At 46.6% G+C, this 17,108-nt stretch overlaps 1 protein-coding gene across 1 annotated transcript in view; it reads left to right on the forward strand.

Annotated features, from left to right (window-relative positions):
* The window catches only part of tecta (tectorin alpha), a gene marked incomplete at its 3' end in the record, with an annotated part of 131,966 nt that overhangs the window by 84,546 nt on the left and 30,312 nt on the right, over positions 1-17,108 (forward strand). Inside the window, exons 13-22 of the mRNA XM_084320521.1 lie at positions 2,274-2,410; positions 5,770-6,057; positions 7,032-7,169; positions 7,465-7,630; positions 8,058-8,470; positions 8,619-9,189; positions 9,354-9,967; positions 10,076-10,646; positions 11,187-11,860; positions 13,250-13,904. Coding sequence (XP_084176647.1) covers positions 2,274-2,410; positions 5,770-6,057; positions 7,032-7,169; positions 7,465-7,630; positions 8,058-8,470; positions 8,619-9,189; positions 9,354-9,967; positions 10,076-10,646; positions 11,187-11,860; positions 13,250-13,904 — 4,227 coding nt within the window. The remainder of the gene's footprint in view (positions 1-2,273; positions 2,411-5,769; positions 6,058-7,031; positions 7,170-7,464; positions 7,631-8,057; positions 8,471-8,618; positions 9,190-9,353; positions 9,968-10,075; positions 10,647-11,186; positions 11,861-13,249; positions 13,905-17,108) is intronic.

The raw sequence follows: 17,108 nt of genomic DNA on the forward strand, positions 1-17,108 counted from the left end.
TGTGTGTGTGTGTGTGTGTGTGTGTGTGTGTGTGTGCGTGCGTGCGTGCGTGCGTGCATGCTTGTGTGTGTTTGCATGCATGCATGCATATGTGTGTGTGTGTGTGTGTGCATGCACGTGTGTGAGTGCATAAATGCATGCGTGAGTGTGTGTCTGTGTGTGAGAGTGTATGTTTCTGCGTGGCTGTGTGTGTGTGTATGCCAATATCTATTATTCATAATTAACCAAAAAGCGTCCGCCCTGTTTAATCACAATGTCAACAAGGTATGTTCTTCTTGATTTCAGGATGGTCAGGCCAGGCACTCGAGTCACTCTGCTCCTCCTCCTCAGTGTCTTACCACGAACAGGAGGTAGGAGATGTTTCTTCATACTGGACCTTAAAGGGATAGTTCTGATTTCTTCTAGCCCGGTGTCGAATGATGGTGTTGATTGAGTATAGCCACAAACCAAAGTCAACAGGGACAAGCTTGTGTCTGTACTGACACTGAGGCCATGGTTACACTTACAACGTTTCATTTTCGAATTATTTCGTTTGCATGTCCAAGTTAAAGGGCAAGGCCGTTTTGGCAGGAAAACGCGTTTTCCTAGCGGCAACGCTCAAAGGGTGTTTTCGTTTTGAAAACTCACCGAAAACGACTTTGTGTGCACTGTGGAGTACATTTCAGTGAGCATCAGTCAGCGTGTACAGACAGGAGCTTGACCCCATTGACTTTGCATTGGTTTGTGACAAACTAGCCGGAGCTATTATGAGGAACAGCGTGGATCTGTCTGTACTTCGCTGCAGTGGTGGAAGAAGTAAACAGTTCCTTTACTTAAAAGAACACGCCAACATTTTGCAAAATTAGCTTACCGTCTTCTCCAGAGAGAGACAAGAAGAGAGATACCAGTTTCCTCTTTGTGCGTTCAGTATAAAACTATCTTAGCCTAGCTTAGCACAATGAATGGAAGCGGACATGACCGGTTAGCCTTCGGGAGAAGTGTTAGTTGGACAATGCCTAGCCCTAGGCTAACCAGTCATGTCCGCTTCCATTATTGTATAAAAAGTATAATGTTCCCTAAAATTTAAATACTCACGTAAATTAGAAGTAGCTCAAAATTGTACTTAAAGGAACACACCAACCTTTTGGGAAATTTGCTTATTTGCCATCTACCCTGGAGTTAGACAAGCAGATACATATGTTTTTCTTCTCTGTGCATGTATTAGGCTTAGGGAACAGCCAATCCGTTAGCCTAGCTTATTGTCATTTACTGGAAGTAGGTGTGCCAGTCTAGCCTACTTCCCAACAGTCACGAAATACACTCCAAATACAACTCCAAAACATGTGGAGAAATAATAATATTTTTTTTGACATTTTCGTTTTCTAAGCAGATATATACTCGGAACTATTTTTTATATCTGCTTAGAAAACGAAAATGTCTAATTCTTTAAAAAATATATATATTTCTCCATGTGGTAAATACATGTTTACAGGAACGTTTTGGAGTTGTATTTGGAGTGTATTTCGTGACTATTGGGAACTAGGCTACACTGGCACACCTACTTCCAGTGAATTACGCTAAGCTAGGCTAACGGTGCGGCTGTTCCCTAAGCCTAATGCATGCACAGAGAAGAAAAGGGTATGTATCTGCTTGTCTAACTCCAGGGTAGATGGCAAAAAAACGACTACTACTATGTTTTTTCTTGACTTATTGTGTTGTTTCTTCTTGACTTGTTTAAAGAAGACGTGTCTCTGTTAAGCACTTTGAGTTGCACTCCGTGTATGAAAGGTGCTATATAAATGAAGATTATTATTATTATTATTATTATTATTATTATTATTATTATTATTATTATTATTATTATTATTATTATTATTATTATTATTATTATTATTATTATTATTATTATTATTATTATTATTATTATTACCATAGTGTCTTTATACCTGTATCACTGTACATATTAATAGTACAAATCTGCACATACATCTGATTAGCACTATACTCAGTAGTACTCGTTTATTGTGCTGTATAATGACAATAAATTTGAATCTAATCTAGTCAGGTTGATCTTTTGACATTTGTACAGTCAGTTCTCGTCTTGCTCTGTAAATGTCAATTTTCTATACAATGCATCCAATTGACCATATTCCCACAGCGGCCATTTTGCTCTTATGTCGTGCTCAGGTTGGGATTCCTTTCCACCCCGTGAGCGTGACATAACAGCAAAATAGCCACCGTGTGAATATGGTCATAACCTAGATCTGAACTGCTCTCCTCCCCTCTTCCTTTAGCTAACATGGACATCCTGTACCCCTTTGGACCTGCTCACAGGGACCTGGAGACGCCCAAGATGGACGATGGAAGTTCTCCAGAAATTACTATCAGCATCCCATTCGTCTTTTTTAATAACCCCTACCGCTCCATCTATGTAAGTCTACTGCACCAATGATTGCATTCAATTAATCATTTTAAAGGGAAAGTATTGAACCATCATTCACCCGGCGGCGACAGTGGCTCAGGAGGTAGAGTGGTCGTCTGATCCCGGTTCGGTTCCGATTCCTCCCGGCAGCGTGTCGAGGTATCCTTGAGCAAGATACTTAACCCCTAACTGCTGTGAGGCATAAGTTGTAAAGAGCTTTGGATAAAAGCACTATATATTTTTTGATTTGATATTTTTTATTTTCGTGTCTTACATACAGATGTATGCCCAGCCCATATGGGCTTACAAGACACATAACAATAAGTATATAATAATATACTTTACCAATTACTTAACAAATGACATAGACCAAGATGGCCATAAAAAAATACAAGAAAATACAATAAAACGTAATATAACACAAGCTGTACTCAATGTAAATAAACAGAAAAACAAGGTGAATTCAAATACAATTATATAGGATACAGTGTGTTTTGTCTCAGGTGCCATGCCTTCTCCAAAAATCCTGCAAAACCGAAGATGTCCTCCACAAAAAAACAACTCAACATACAACTCTCAGACTGCCAAAACAAATCTGGGTTTACAATTTGAATTTTCTCAAATAAAGCCCTCCTCAAAGTGGTGTACAAAGGGCAATAAAAAACAAAATGATATTCATCCTCCACCACTCCCAGATCACACAGAACACACAACCGCTCCTCCTCAGGTTTACCCTGGAATCTACCCACTTCCACCGCCAATGGCAGGGTGCCAGACCTCAACTGGGCACACAGAGACCTCCGTCTTCTCTTTAAGTTTAACATTACATAAGGTTCAGTAAAATACTCATACTTTTAATTGCAACATATTTTCTAAGTTTAGGTTTTTTCCAAATCTCCACCTTCCACTTATCCTGATGGATTGTTGATAATTTTGTTTTAATTATGTGAACCTTACACTGCAAATTGTTCATAAAAATCATACTCAAGTCAGTAGAAGAAAAAATCATGGACATCTCTCTTGACCAGGGATGACCGTGTGCTCTGTCCCAGTTAAATATATTTTTTGTCACCCTGCCATTTGGCAGCTGGACCAGGCGGTTCCATAACCTCACCATTTCACCTTTTTGCTTGACCAAGCAAGAGTCCCACCCCATGTCCCCTTCTATAGCCCCTTTTGGTGTGTATTTATGGACTCCTAAAAAGTATCTTATGGCCCGGTTCTGGATCGCATTACATTCAGGTGCATCATCAAAACCCCATACTCCAGCAGCATAAAATAAAACAGAACCCACCATTGAATCAAATAATTGTGTAAATGTTGAAAACCCAAGGTCAGTGCACACTTTCATTTTACTCAACACGCCCCCTAGCGCCCTTCCTGCTGACTCAGACATTATTTTCCTTCCTTCTATGAAGCACATGTACTCATTAAAGGTGAAACCAAGATATTTATAAGAATGTGTGTAAATCAGGGGCGTTGGTCCAAATTGAAACTTATGTCTACTCTGCTGTTCGTGTTTTTTCCTGAAGTGCATAATCTGTGTTTTTTCACTGTTAATCGCAAGTCTCCATTTCATGCACCAAGAACTCATAATATTCAACATGTTTAGTAAATTTGCTTCATTTTCTGCAAACAAAACAATATCATCAGCGTACAATAAAATACTTAGGATTATATTATCTATTGGAATACCAAGATTGGCTTGCTTGATTTCTTGCGCCAGGTCATTAACATAAAGGGCGAATAAAGTAGGAGAAAGCACATCTCCCTGTTTTACACCGAATGGGGTGGGGAACCAGCCGGTCCTAATATCATTCAGCTGCAGACAGGCAGATGGGGCCTTATACAGGCTTTTGATAGCCTTATAAAATAGACCATCAATACCAGAACAGATTAATTTATAGTCCAAAAGCTCTCTATTAATCCAGTCAAAGGCTTTTTTAAAGTCAACAAAACAAACAAATGTATTCTTGCCCTCGTCCAATCTGGCTGAAGTCCATTTACCATTTATTTAGCTAACCATCAATCATTCTCAGCATACACCTTTTTCTTTCTAAAGATACTGGATGGACAGTAGCCGAATCATTATTCATTAACAGTAATGATTGTATATTAACTTGAGTGATTGATTGGTCAAGTGATTTTTTTTGTAGATGATTTTCTTGGAAGACATTTGAATATTTAGTTTGAAGGTGTTCTGGATCTCAGGAGTAACAATGCTATATCGAAAGACTGAAAACATTTTTTTAAGGGTTTATTGTGATAAGGAGCATCTCGCTCCTTCTTATTCCTTTTTGGACAAGACACTGTTTTTATTATTCTTATTTGAGTTTATTTTTATTTTCTTTCACAGTAAATTATTTTTGAATTGCATTGTTTTTTTAATTATTTTGTATATATTCTTTCTGTATATATATGTTATATATTGTTCAAGATAAACGATTCATTCATTCAATTCAGATTCTATTCATTATTATACTGTATATGTAGGCTATATGTACGTATAGATAGATAGATAGATGAATGAAATTAAGATAAATGAGCACTATTGCACTAATTGCACATTCGCTATTGCACATTGTCCAATGGGAGGGGGGATGCATACATATGTATGTATGTATGTATGTATGTATGTATGTATGTATGTATGTATGTATGTATGTATGTATGTATGTATGTATATATGTATATATGTATATATGTATATATGTATATATGTATATATGTATATATGTATGTATGTATGTATGTATGTATGTATGTATGTATGTATGTATGTATGTATGTATGTATGTATGTATCTATGTACATAGTCCTGGACTGATTTTCAGGACTCGTGACTCGACTTGGACTTGAGCACTGATGACTCGGACTTGGACTCGAACATTGACTGCATTCGGACTCGGAAGGTGCAGACGAGGACTCGGACTTGTTAATTGATAAATACAGTTTTTTTTAGTTTTTTTTGTAATAGGCCCTAATCATTTGGCAAAAGATATTGATGGCTATATTAATACCGTAACATTATTTAATAAAGGACAGACACGTGTGTTCCACCTACATGCGGATTCACGTCGATACCCTCATGTTCAGAACTCAAGATGCCTAAAGAGAATTGTGCGCTGTCATTTATGTTTAATGTAGACCTTTTTTTTTATTTGTATGTCAGCAGAGTGGAGTGTACTCAACCTTGATGACTTCGACTCGGACTCTAGGGTAATGGGGACTCGACTCTTCTTCGGTGACTCTGACTTGGACTCGAACACTGGGGACTCGAGACTCGACTCGGACTCGAGATGTAGTGACTCGACGACAACACTGGCTGTTATGTGCATAACGGTGAAACCACTCCGCTCTATTCTCAGGTCAACAACAACGGTGTGATCTCCTTCAACGTGCAGGTGAGCCAGTTCACCCCGGAGACCTTTCCGCTGAGTGACACCAGGTCGTTCGTCGCCCCCCTCTGGGCGGACGTTCACAACGGTATCCGCGGAGACGTGTACTACAGGGAGACCACCGAAGCGGACGTACTGGCGCGGGCCACGCAGGATGTCCGCAAGTACTTCAGAAACATGCCCAACTTCATGGCCACCTGGCTTTTCATTACGACGTGGAGCCAGGTGACCTTCTATGGAGGCAGTCAGACGACCCCGGTAAAGTACAAACCCCACTCCTCGTTAGTAGTGATGTATGTATCGCCTAGCGCACTCTCTCTCGCGCTCTAATGTTGAAAGGAACTGCCTGAACTGCACATTCTCTGTAAATCTGTCTTTATTGTACAGTTACTCCGTTACTTTCCCCACAAGGTCATAGAATATGGGGTTCCCTGTGTCCTGTTTGTGAGTGATAGCGTGACTAATGAAGAATTTGTGTCCTCTAATATAACTGAGAATCTCTCCAGTTGATTTATCTCGGAGGGCGGTTATTGTTATTGTCAAGTCACTAACACTTTATTAATCCCCCTTGTTGGTCACTTCTCGTAGGGTGTAGTGCATCTTTTGCCTCATAGGATGCATTGACTTGGTTTTTTCGCCCTCTGTGAAACACTCACTGCTAGAAGGTCCTGGGTTCGATTCCCGCTTGGGGACCAGGTTGCCGTGTTGCCAGTTAGCCAGGTGGGGTATCTCCCGGGCCTTTCTGTGTGGAGTTTGCATGTTCTCCCCGTGCTCACAAGGGTTTCCCCCTCCCGATAATATAAACCCAATGGAAAAACATGCACAACAGATCGCTAACGCTGTCGCGTCCCTGACAAAGACGGACAGGAGCACTTGGATTGGTCCCCGGGCGCGGTGCACGTTGCATCCCTTGTCTGCTCCCGGCTGCCCTTGAGGGGAAGTGCAGAGAACATTTCATCAGCGGCTTCAGTGCATGTGTGTGTGCTCCTGTGGGTCGCCCATCGCATGTGTGTGTGTTAAATCTGCATGACTTTAGGGCGCCATGGTGGCGCACCACGTAGCTGGGCTTGCAGTGTAATTGTAGCATATCTTCTCCCATCTTTCCTCTCTGCCTGTCCTATCCAAAATAAAGCTGTAAAATGCTGTAAAAAAGATATTAAAAAAAGAAAATATCTGCATGACAAATAAAGACTTCTTCTTCTTCTATAACCTTTTTTTTTGGATCTTTAAAGGTGAACACATTCCAGGCTATACTCATATCAGACGGCGTGGCCTGCTTCTCTATGTTCAATTATGGAGAGATCTCCTGGAGCACGGGGACTGCCAGCGGAGGAGACCCTCTCTCTGGGCTGGGAGGGACGACAGCACAGGTATTAAACGTCATGGGGTCCAGGGTCCCTTCTCATTGGGTACATTTCAGTGGCATGCATGGGGTGGTGGCGATGGTGGGTGATTGGTCTTGGGCAGGGGGTTGGTTGGAGGTGGTCAAGGTCAAATTGATTTACATAGCGGTGGTGAGTGTCTATTGCTGAAGTCGATTTCCTGGCCAAAGAGGTGCCATAAAAATACATTTAAAGGAAAAACACTACTACCCATCAAAGTGTCTATGACGTAGGAATTGTGAATGATAAAACGTTTCACCTTCCATTCCTCACACCCTTTCAGTCAGGTTTCAATGGAGGAGACATCGGACACTTCTTCAACCTGCCATGGACCCGGTGGACTGACGTGATGAACATCGGAGGCACGACTAACGTGAACCTACCTGGGCGCTGGCTCTTCCGTGTAGATACTGATCTGATCGATCCGGCCAATGGTTGCAGCTACAATGGCAAGTAAACTGAAAGTGCACTTGTAATTGTGTTTTTGTTCCCATGTGATACTATACTGGAGTTGTGAGTTACATCCTTTGAAAAAGCAATTAGTTGTCTTTGTTTCGACAGACAATTCATCATATTACTTAGCGCTTAATTGTTCATGTACAAGTTTTAAATGTAATATCCAGGTGTTAAATCCAAATATTTTAACAAAAGGGTAAACCTTTCAGGAATTCAGAAAGAAAAATGTATATAATTTTCTTGTTGATATCCATGAATTTCTGAAGTTACATATTAGGGTTTGAATGGGTCTCATGGGCCCTGAGGTCATGAAACCTGCTCACAACCTAGAGAACCATGTACAATTTCAATTGAAGTTATAAGGTTTTCGCCTACCAGCAGCAAAATTACTTAAAACGTCTCTCCCATCTCGTCCCCCAGGGCGTTACTACAGACAAGGTGAGATCTTCTGGCTGTCTGACCAGTGTTCACAGCGATGCCGCTGTCTAGATCTGGACAACGAGGTGCTTTGCCAAGAGGCTCCGTGTGGGCAGCTGGAGACCTGCGAGCCCCTGGAGGGGGCCTTCTACTGCCAGCCGACCCGCACCAGCACCTGCGTGGTGTTTGGTGACCCCCATTACCACACGTTCGATGGCTTGCTCTACCACTTCCAGGGCACCTGCTCTTACCTGCTGGCCCGGCCCTGCTGGGAGGTGGCGGGGCTGCCCTTCTTCAGTGTGGAGGCCAAGAATGAGAATCGCGGGATACCTTCCGTGTCCTGGCTCCGCGACGTCACCGTGGAGGTGTACAGTCACAGAGTTACCCTGCCCAAAGGGAGTTCGGGAACCGTCCAGGTCAGAGTCTCTCTAACTAGTATTTGGAAAATAAACGTGAAATGCGTGTCTCCATCATGTTGATGGAACTTTAAATGATTCAGACCCCCACAGATGTGAGTTTAACCCATTGTCCTTATTCTGAATGTCTTAATGCTACTGTTCGTAGGTTGACGGCCTGGTGAAGACCTTGCCGGTCCAACTCCAGTTCGGCGCTATCAAGGTGTACCAGTCGGGGGTGGCCGTCGCCTTGGAAACAGACTTTGGCCTGTTGGTGACCTATGACGGCCAACACTACGCATCTATCTCCTTGCCCAGTTCCTACTTCAACAACACCTGCGGTCTATGTGGTAACTATAACGACGACCCTGCGGACGACCCCGTGCTGCCTGATGGATCGTTAGCGGAGAGCGTGGTGGAGCTGGGCGGCGGCTGGCGTGCGGAGGACACGGACTGGAGGTGTACGGACGGCTGCACCCAGAACTGTAGCATGTGTGACTCGCTGACGGAAGCCTTTTACTTTCGCCCCGACTACTGCGGCGTCATCAATAAAACAGACGGTCCTTTTAGGGACTGCAGGCCAGTGGTGGACCCTACAGCCTTTGTCTATAGCTGTGTATATGACATGTGCGCGCACAGGGATAACATCACCACCCTCTGCCAGGCCATCCAGGCCTACGCACTGGCCTGCCAAGCCCTGGGTGTCGGCATACGACCCTGGAGATCGCGCACCTTTTGCGGTGAGTTTTTCCTATGACCATGAAATATTACCGTGGATAAGATTCCATGCAGTGGATTCGGTCCAATGAGGTCAGATCGAGATTTGCTTCTTACGACTTGCATGTATTTCTTTTTACGTTGTGATGTTTTTCTACAATTTCTTCTCTCTCTCATTGGATCTCAGCCATGCCATGTCCGGACTTCAGCCAGTACCAGGTGTGTACCAATGCCTGCCCCGCCTCCTGCTCGGACCTTACCGCCCCCCTGTACTGTGCCCACCCGTGCACAGAGGGCTGCCAGTGTAACACGGGCTACGTCCTGAGCGGCAGCCGCTGCGTGAAGCACGAAGACTGCGGTTGTGAACGGGACGGCCTATACTACCACCGGAATGACACCTTCTGGGCGAGCCCCAACGGCGCGGTGGGGGGCGAATGTTCTCTCCGCTGCGTCTGCGGGCCCGCCGGAGAGGTGTCCTGCTTCAACGACTCCTGTCGGGAGGGCGAGGTGTGCATGGCCGAGGTGGGCCTGCTGGGCTGCTACCCTCGCCGCGAAGGGATGTGCAGCGTCTCCCAGAACCTGGTGATGTCGTCCTTTGACGGTGCCGTTGTGCCCTTCCCCGACGAGAATTCCTACTACCTGCTGAAGCTGTGCGGGGCGGTGTCGGCTAACGTGTCGACGGTGGAGGTCAAGCTAGGCCGGCGGCTGGTGAACAAGGGCCCCACCTGGAAGAGACCCGTGGTAGTTAGGGTAGCTAACCTGGAGGCTCAAATGGGCGGGTCAGATTTTGACATTGTGAAGGTTAGTGTTTTTATTCACCAAGGCCAAACGCCTTTTGTTGCCAGGCCTCATGAATACATTTGCTTGTAGACCAGACCATCCGATGAGTCATGTCCTTGTGTCTTCCAGCTCAACGGCGAACTGGTGGCACTCCCATATATCCACCCACTGGAGACCATGATGATCTACAGAGCGCCTGGCAACGCCACGGTGGTGGAGTCCAGCGGTCTGATCCGCGTCCACTACACACCGCAGGGCCTCCTCAACATCACTCTCTCCACTCTCTTCTACAACAAGACCTGCGGCCTGTGCGGCGTCTTCAACAGCAACGCCACCGACGACCTGCGCCTGCCCAACGGACGCCTGGCGGAGACCCCTGAGCTCTTCACGGAGGGCTGGCGGGCCATCGCAGACGACATGACGTGTAACGGCGACTGTGACGACCTGTACCGCATGTGCACCGACCTGAGGCTCTACCAGAGCCCGTGGATGTGTGGCAACATCAACGACCCAGGGAACAGCTCCTTCCTGGCGTGTCATGTGGCGGTCAACCCCTCGCCGTTCTTCAGGAACTGCCTGTATAACATGTGCGTGCGGGAGGGAAACCGCACCGCTCTGTGTTCTTCCCTGCAAGCCTACGCCTCGGCCTGTAAGGACGCTCAGGTGGGCCTGTCTTCCTGGAGGAGCATCACCAACTGTCGTGAGTAGATAGAATAGAAATACTTTACTCATCCCGAAGGAAATTTGGCACTACAAATTGCTCACAGTAAACATTAAGTAGACAAAACAAAATCACGAATAAAAATAACAAAAAATTGCCTAAGAATAAAGAATAAAATAAGCCTAAGAATTAAATAATAATAATAAAATAAAATACGGTCCGGGATTCACATTTCCTATGTTATGTATGTACATTCTAATATAAAATATACAGTAAAAAATACAGAGATCTACATTAAGTGTACAGTAAGTGTAATATTGACAATGTTGTTTTAAAAGTAAAAGAAGATGGTAACTGTCACTCTGTGCTCAGTGATGCATTGCAAAGTCTGATGGCTGTCAGAATGAAGATGAGCGACTCTTGATCAATGAACTAGTAGTCCTGAACTGAACTGGACTATTTGTTCCTCTTAGAAAATCTCTCCCTCAATGTCTCCCTCCTCTACCTCTTACTTTGATCTGTCTTTGACGTTGTTTCTCTTCTCCTTTCTCTCGCCTCTGTTTTCTGCCACTACCGTAGCTCTGCCTTGTCCAGAGAACAGCCACTTCGACGAGTGCACCAGTGCCTGCCCGCTGACCTGCACCAATCTGGACGAACCCGAGGAGCCGTGCCCGGTGCCGTGCCAGGAGGGCTGCCAGTGCGAGGACGGCTTCGCGCTGCGGGGCGGCCTGTGCGTGGCGCGGTACGACTGCGGCTGCCTGAATCACGGGCGCCAGCTCGCCACCAACCTGACCTTCTGGAGCGACTGGGAGTGCCAGGAGCGCTGCTACTGCAACGGCTCCGACAACAGCGTCTACTGCCAGCTCGCGCCCTGCCACGCCGAGGAGTACTGCCAGGAGAGCGACGGCCTCTACTTCTGCCAGCCGCGCACAGAGGCCCTGTGCGTCGCCGCCGGCTACGGACACTTCCTGCCCTTCGGCAACATGCCCTTTGAACTCCAGAGCTCCTGCACGCTGAGGATGGCCACCACCAACTGCGAGGGCATGGAGCAGGCCGTGGAGGACGCGGTCAGGGATGACGGGGATGGAGATGGCGGGACGGTCACCAGGACCGCGAGTGCTTCCCCTCAGTTCAAACTGGCGGCCCGTAACGAGGAGAGGGACACGGGCCAGGCTATCTGGGTCAGGGGCTTCGTTTTGGAGGTCTACGGATTCGAGATCGAGGTGTCCCGCAGTTATAAACACACCATCACGGTGAGCGCTGTGAGAAGGGACAACGATGGTGTGCAAATCATATCGAGAAATATTTATGGGGGCTGTCTTTTTTTTTTTTTTTTATTATCCACTTTTTCTCCCATTTTCTATATTTTCTCCCATCCCAATTTCGTATCATCCAATTCAAGCCTCCCCTGTCACGAACGCTGTTTCTTGCCTCCCACAAGCCGGCTGCAATGTGGACTAAGTCATACATAGCACAAGTCCCCTCCGGTACTTGAGGTAACAGCAGTCGCATCTTTTCACCTGCGCAGCTCGATCTCTCAGTGGCGAGGAGTAACGCGTGGGAGGCTCACGCTGCCCCCGACACTTCCTGATTCTACTGCGCAGGCGCACCAACCGACCTGTAGGAGTCGCTGTCCACAACGCCCGATCCCCACCCATCAGTTTCCCACCCCCTAATACGGCCAATGTGTATTAGTATGAACGACCAGCTAAACTGAAAGCAATGTGGAGCGCTGGGCTCGAACAGGCGAGCCCAGCGGCTCTGCATTCGTGGCGAGCGCCTTGCCCACTACGCCACGTAGCCGCCCCTGGGCTGTCTTTTTGTTTAACGAAAACATTAGTGCAGCACTATAGGTATACTATGGATTATGGTTTATTTCAGGAGGGAGATCAATACCTCCCCCAAAGCCCCCCCCCCCCCCATAATTCACACTAGGGACAAAGGAATGGCAGAGTCAGGATTTTATATTGTTTTCATCTCATAGTAGAGGCACCTGGAATTGGGACTGGCCAATAATACGCTGATTCAGAAAGCCCTAGCGAAGACGAGAGAAATGTGCAATTATGAGATTTGACACATTTCGTGGTTCTCCTTCCTCAGCCCTGACTTGTGAAGGTCATGGTTGTTGTATTTGCGGGCGAGAGTTATTTCTAATCAAGCTGATAGAATAACACCGGCAGCGGGGGGAGAATTCCTCTTTGATTGGCTTAAGGTGGATCTGATTTCAATGGGCATCTTTTAACAGGCTGGATTTGGCTCCGACTGAACCCTGACCGAGACTGACACTTGGAATGGGTTCACAAACTGACTCAAAGATCTGAGGAGAACCACAAAATACACACATACTTAATCCAACACACACACACACACACGCACCACACACACACACACACACACACACAAACAGACACACACACACACACACTCTCTTTCTCTCTCCTTATAATCAGAGAATATAAGCAACCAACACACACTTCTGCCGGCAAGCACACACACACACATGCGTGTGCATGTGCAAACAGACACACACGCACACACCCTACTTCACTGTAACTCGTGAAATAACAGACACAGAAGGGGTATTTTAGAAAACATCCATAATAATAACCTGTGTGAACGGATCTCCCTCTCGCTCCATCCAGGTCAACAAGGAGCGTCTGTACCTCCCCCTGAAGCTGGGCGCGGGAAAGGTCAACATCTTCACCATCGGCATGCAGCTCATCCTGGAGACGGACTTCGGCCTGAAGGTGGCGTTCGACTGGAACACCCTGCTCCTGCTCACCTTGCCCCGCCACCTGTACAACACCTCCTGCGGGCTCTGCCAGGGCATGCCCAACTCTCCCCCCACGCTCACCGTCAGCGACTGGGGCACGGTCTGGGCGGAGAGGGACACCTTCTGCCAGGTAGGCTGCGGAGACTCCTGCCCGCGCTGCGGCCTGGGCGAGACCAACAGCGGCGCCCTCATGGTGGCCGACGCCAACATAAACGGCGGCGGCGCCGACGACGAGGACGGCGGTGTGGGCAACCCGGGCATACGGTTCCACGTGGGGGACGGGCTGTATGTGTTCGTGGAGCCGGAGGCGGTGAGGCTGTGCGGGCTGATCGTGGACCGGGGGGGCTTGTTCGCACGCTGCCACAGCAAAGTGGGGCCGGCGTTCTTCTACCAGAGTTGCCTGCAGGACACGTGTCTGGACCAGGGCGCCCCGGAGACCATCTGCAACTGGCTGCAGATCTACAGCAGCACCTGTCAGACCCAAGGAGTCCCCGTGATCGGCTGGAGGAGCGACACCCCCTGTGGTGAGTGAGCGGGTGCCTCGGCTCAGCTTCACCATGTGGTTTCAATATGTGTCTAAGGCTGAGGCTAGTGCTTCTAGTTTCATATTCAAGATTCAAGATTCAAGAGTTTTATTTGTCACGTACATACACAAGACATGCAGTGAAATGTAGGACATGCACCTTGCAGCCTCGGGAATACTACAGTAATTCACCCGAGATTTCTATAATCCACTAGAAAAATACTATGGTGAACTTGAATTTCTTTGGTAAATCTATAATGTGTATGAGAAAACAAGCACAAACCTGCAATAGTGCATGAACATGCATCACACACACACACACACACACCTCTCAACCTCAGTCTGACCCTGCATTAGCTGTGACAGCAGCAGGTACACCTGATTCGTTCGCAGCCAAGTTGACGCAACGTGTCCGCTGTTCGTGGGACTACGCTGGCTCCAAATAGGATTGATAGCACACTAACACACTTCTTCTAACACGTGCCAAATTTGTGGACCACTTTTGTGGACAAACCAACCAACCGAGTGAGCTGCAGAGCTGCTGACTGCAGCTATAGAAACACAGCAGCACTATAGGTTTTATTTATATTTATTTTAGGGATGTCCGATATTATCGGCCGACCGATATTATCGGCCGATATCGGCAGTAAAATGTGATATCGGAAAATATCGGTATCGGTAAAAAATTAAAAATAAAACAATAACAATATTTTTTTTCTTTTTTTTTACATTTATTTAACCTTTATTTACCCAGGCAAGCAAGTAAGAACCAATTCTTATTTTATTTATTGTCAAAAGTATGCATGTTGGTTTAATTCAACAACAAGAGATATGTAATGTTAATTTAAACTTTTTTAATGATCATGTTTTGCACAGATAATGCTTACATTTAGAAAGCCTTTTGAATGCATCCAGTGAAATTATTAGTTACCTGAAATTATTCAGTTTTTTTGGGGGGAAACCCTGCATATATCGGTATCGGTTGATATCGTTATCGGTATCGGAAATTAAGAGTTGGACAATATCGGAATATCGGTATCGGTAAAAAAGCCAATATCGAGCATCCCTAATTTATTTATATAGTTCATTTTCATATGGGCGTGTCTGTGCCCTTTGCTATATTTCACTTGTTTCGACTGAAATCCCCCCCCCCCCCCCCCCCCCCCCCCTCCCTCCCTCCTCCTCCCGCCCCCCGGGGTCGACACAGTAAATGCACCGTATACCAAAGTGGGTAGCTGGCGCGCGGCGGGCGCGCGGGAGCGCTTGAAGAGGCACAACACTTAGAGATGTTCATTGGCACCGCCGGGTCGCTCACCTCCCAGGATGGAACCTTTAGAACCGCTTGACATTAACCAATTAATACCCTTAATGGAAGGTTTCAGGTTCAAGTGGAGCTGTGAGTTCAGTTTGGCACAGCGGCTACAGCTTCCTGCCCGATGGGCAAAACATGATACCTTAATTTGCCTCCTATTGCCTATTCTGGATGAGGTAGAATATAACGCCTTATGTCTCCAGAAACCTCGTAACGTGCCGCTTCATTAATAATATACACACGTCACTGTGGTATTAATATTTTAGGGATGAAAAAAGGTTTCTCTTTCGCTTCCTCCCTATTTTTTGCGAATCACTGGTCTAGCTGGTGTGTGTGCATGTGTGCGTGTGCGTGTGCGTGCGTGTGCGTGTGTGTGTGTGTGTGTGTGTGTGTGTGTGTGTGTGTGTGTGTGTGTGTGTGTGTGTGTGTGTGTGTGTGTGTGTGTGTGTGTGTGTGTGTGTGTGTGTGTGTGTGTGTGTGTGTGTGTGTGTGTGTGTGTGTGTGTGTGTGTGTGTGTGTGTGTGTGCGTGCGTGCGTGCGTGCGTGCGTGTGTGTGTGTGTGATGCTAGGGCACATATCATGTAATTGCAACGTCCTGGGTTTGAATCCGGCCTAAGACCTCTTCTCTCTACCTCTGACTTCCTGTCACTCACTGTCCTATCTAATAATGCAGAAATGGCATTACAAATATATTTATTTAAAAAGAAAGAAAGAAAGTGAATTTACCCGAGAGCAGTTACACATTTCAACGTAGAGCGAGCGAATCTGCACATCCGAGAGGTTTCATTTCATGTCACTGTGTGAGAATTACATTCTTCTGAAAAATCAAAATGGTTGTTAAGATAATTTAGGATATTTGACCTTCACAAATACTGACTGAACTGTCCTGAGATACAGGAAGAACATAATGTGGATTCTTAAAGTGGGGCGCGTTCCCCTTTTATGACTAGTCCAGGTGATATGACTCCCAGGATGAGCCTAGTCCAGGTGATACAGGTCTCAGGTTGAGACTAGTCCAGGTGTTACAGGTCTCAGGTTGAGCCTAGTCCAGGTGTTACAGGTCCCAGGTTGAGACTAGTCCAGGTGTTACAGGTCTCAGGTTGAGCCTAGTCCAGGTGTTACAGGTCCCAGGTTGAGACTAGTCCAGGTGTTACAGGTCTCAGGTTGAGACTAGTCCAGGTGATACAGGTCTCAGGTTGAGACTAGTCCAGGTGTTACAGGTCTCAGGTTGAGACTAGTCCAGGTGATACAGGTCTCAGGTTGTGCCTAGTCCATGTTACAGGTCCCAGGTTGTGCCTAGTCCAGGTGTTACAGGTCTCAGGTTGAGCCTAGTCCAGGTGATACAGGTCCCAGGTTGAGCCTAGTCCAGGTGTTACAGGTCTCAGGTTGAGACTAGTCCAGGTGTTACAGGTCCCAGGTTGAGACTAGTCCAGGTGATACAGGTCCCAGGTTGAGCCTAGTCCAGGTGATACAGGTCCCAGGTTGAGACTAGTCCAGGTGTTACAGGTCCCAGGTTGAGACTAGTCCAGGTGTTACAGGTCCCAGGTTGAGCCTAGTCCAGGTGTTACAGGTCCCAGGTTGTGCCTAGTCCAGGTGATACAGGTCCCAGGTTGAGACTAGTCCAGGTGATACAGGTCCCAGGTTGAGCCTAGTCCAGGTGTTACAGGTCCCAGGTTGTGCCTAGTCCAGGTGATACAGGTCTCAGGTTGAGACTAGTCCAGGTGATACAGGTCTCAGGTTGAGACTAGTCCAGGTGATACAGGTCTCAGGTTGAGACTAGTCCAGGTGATACAGGTCCCAGGTTGAGCCTAGTCCAGGTGATACAGGTCCCAGGTTGAGCCTAGTCCAGGTGATACAGGTCCCAGGTTGAGCCTAGTCCAGGTGATACAGGTC

This window comes from Notolepis coatsorum (assembly GCF_963971535.1).
Source record: "Notolepis coatsorum genome assembly, chromosome: 8".
In the NCBI taxonomy this organism is placed as follows: Eukaryota; Metazoa; Chordata; class Actinopteri; order Aulopiformes; family Paralepididae; genus Notolepis; species Notolepis coatsorum.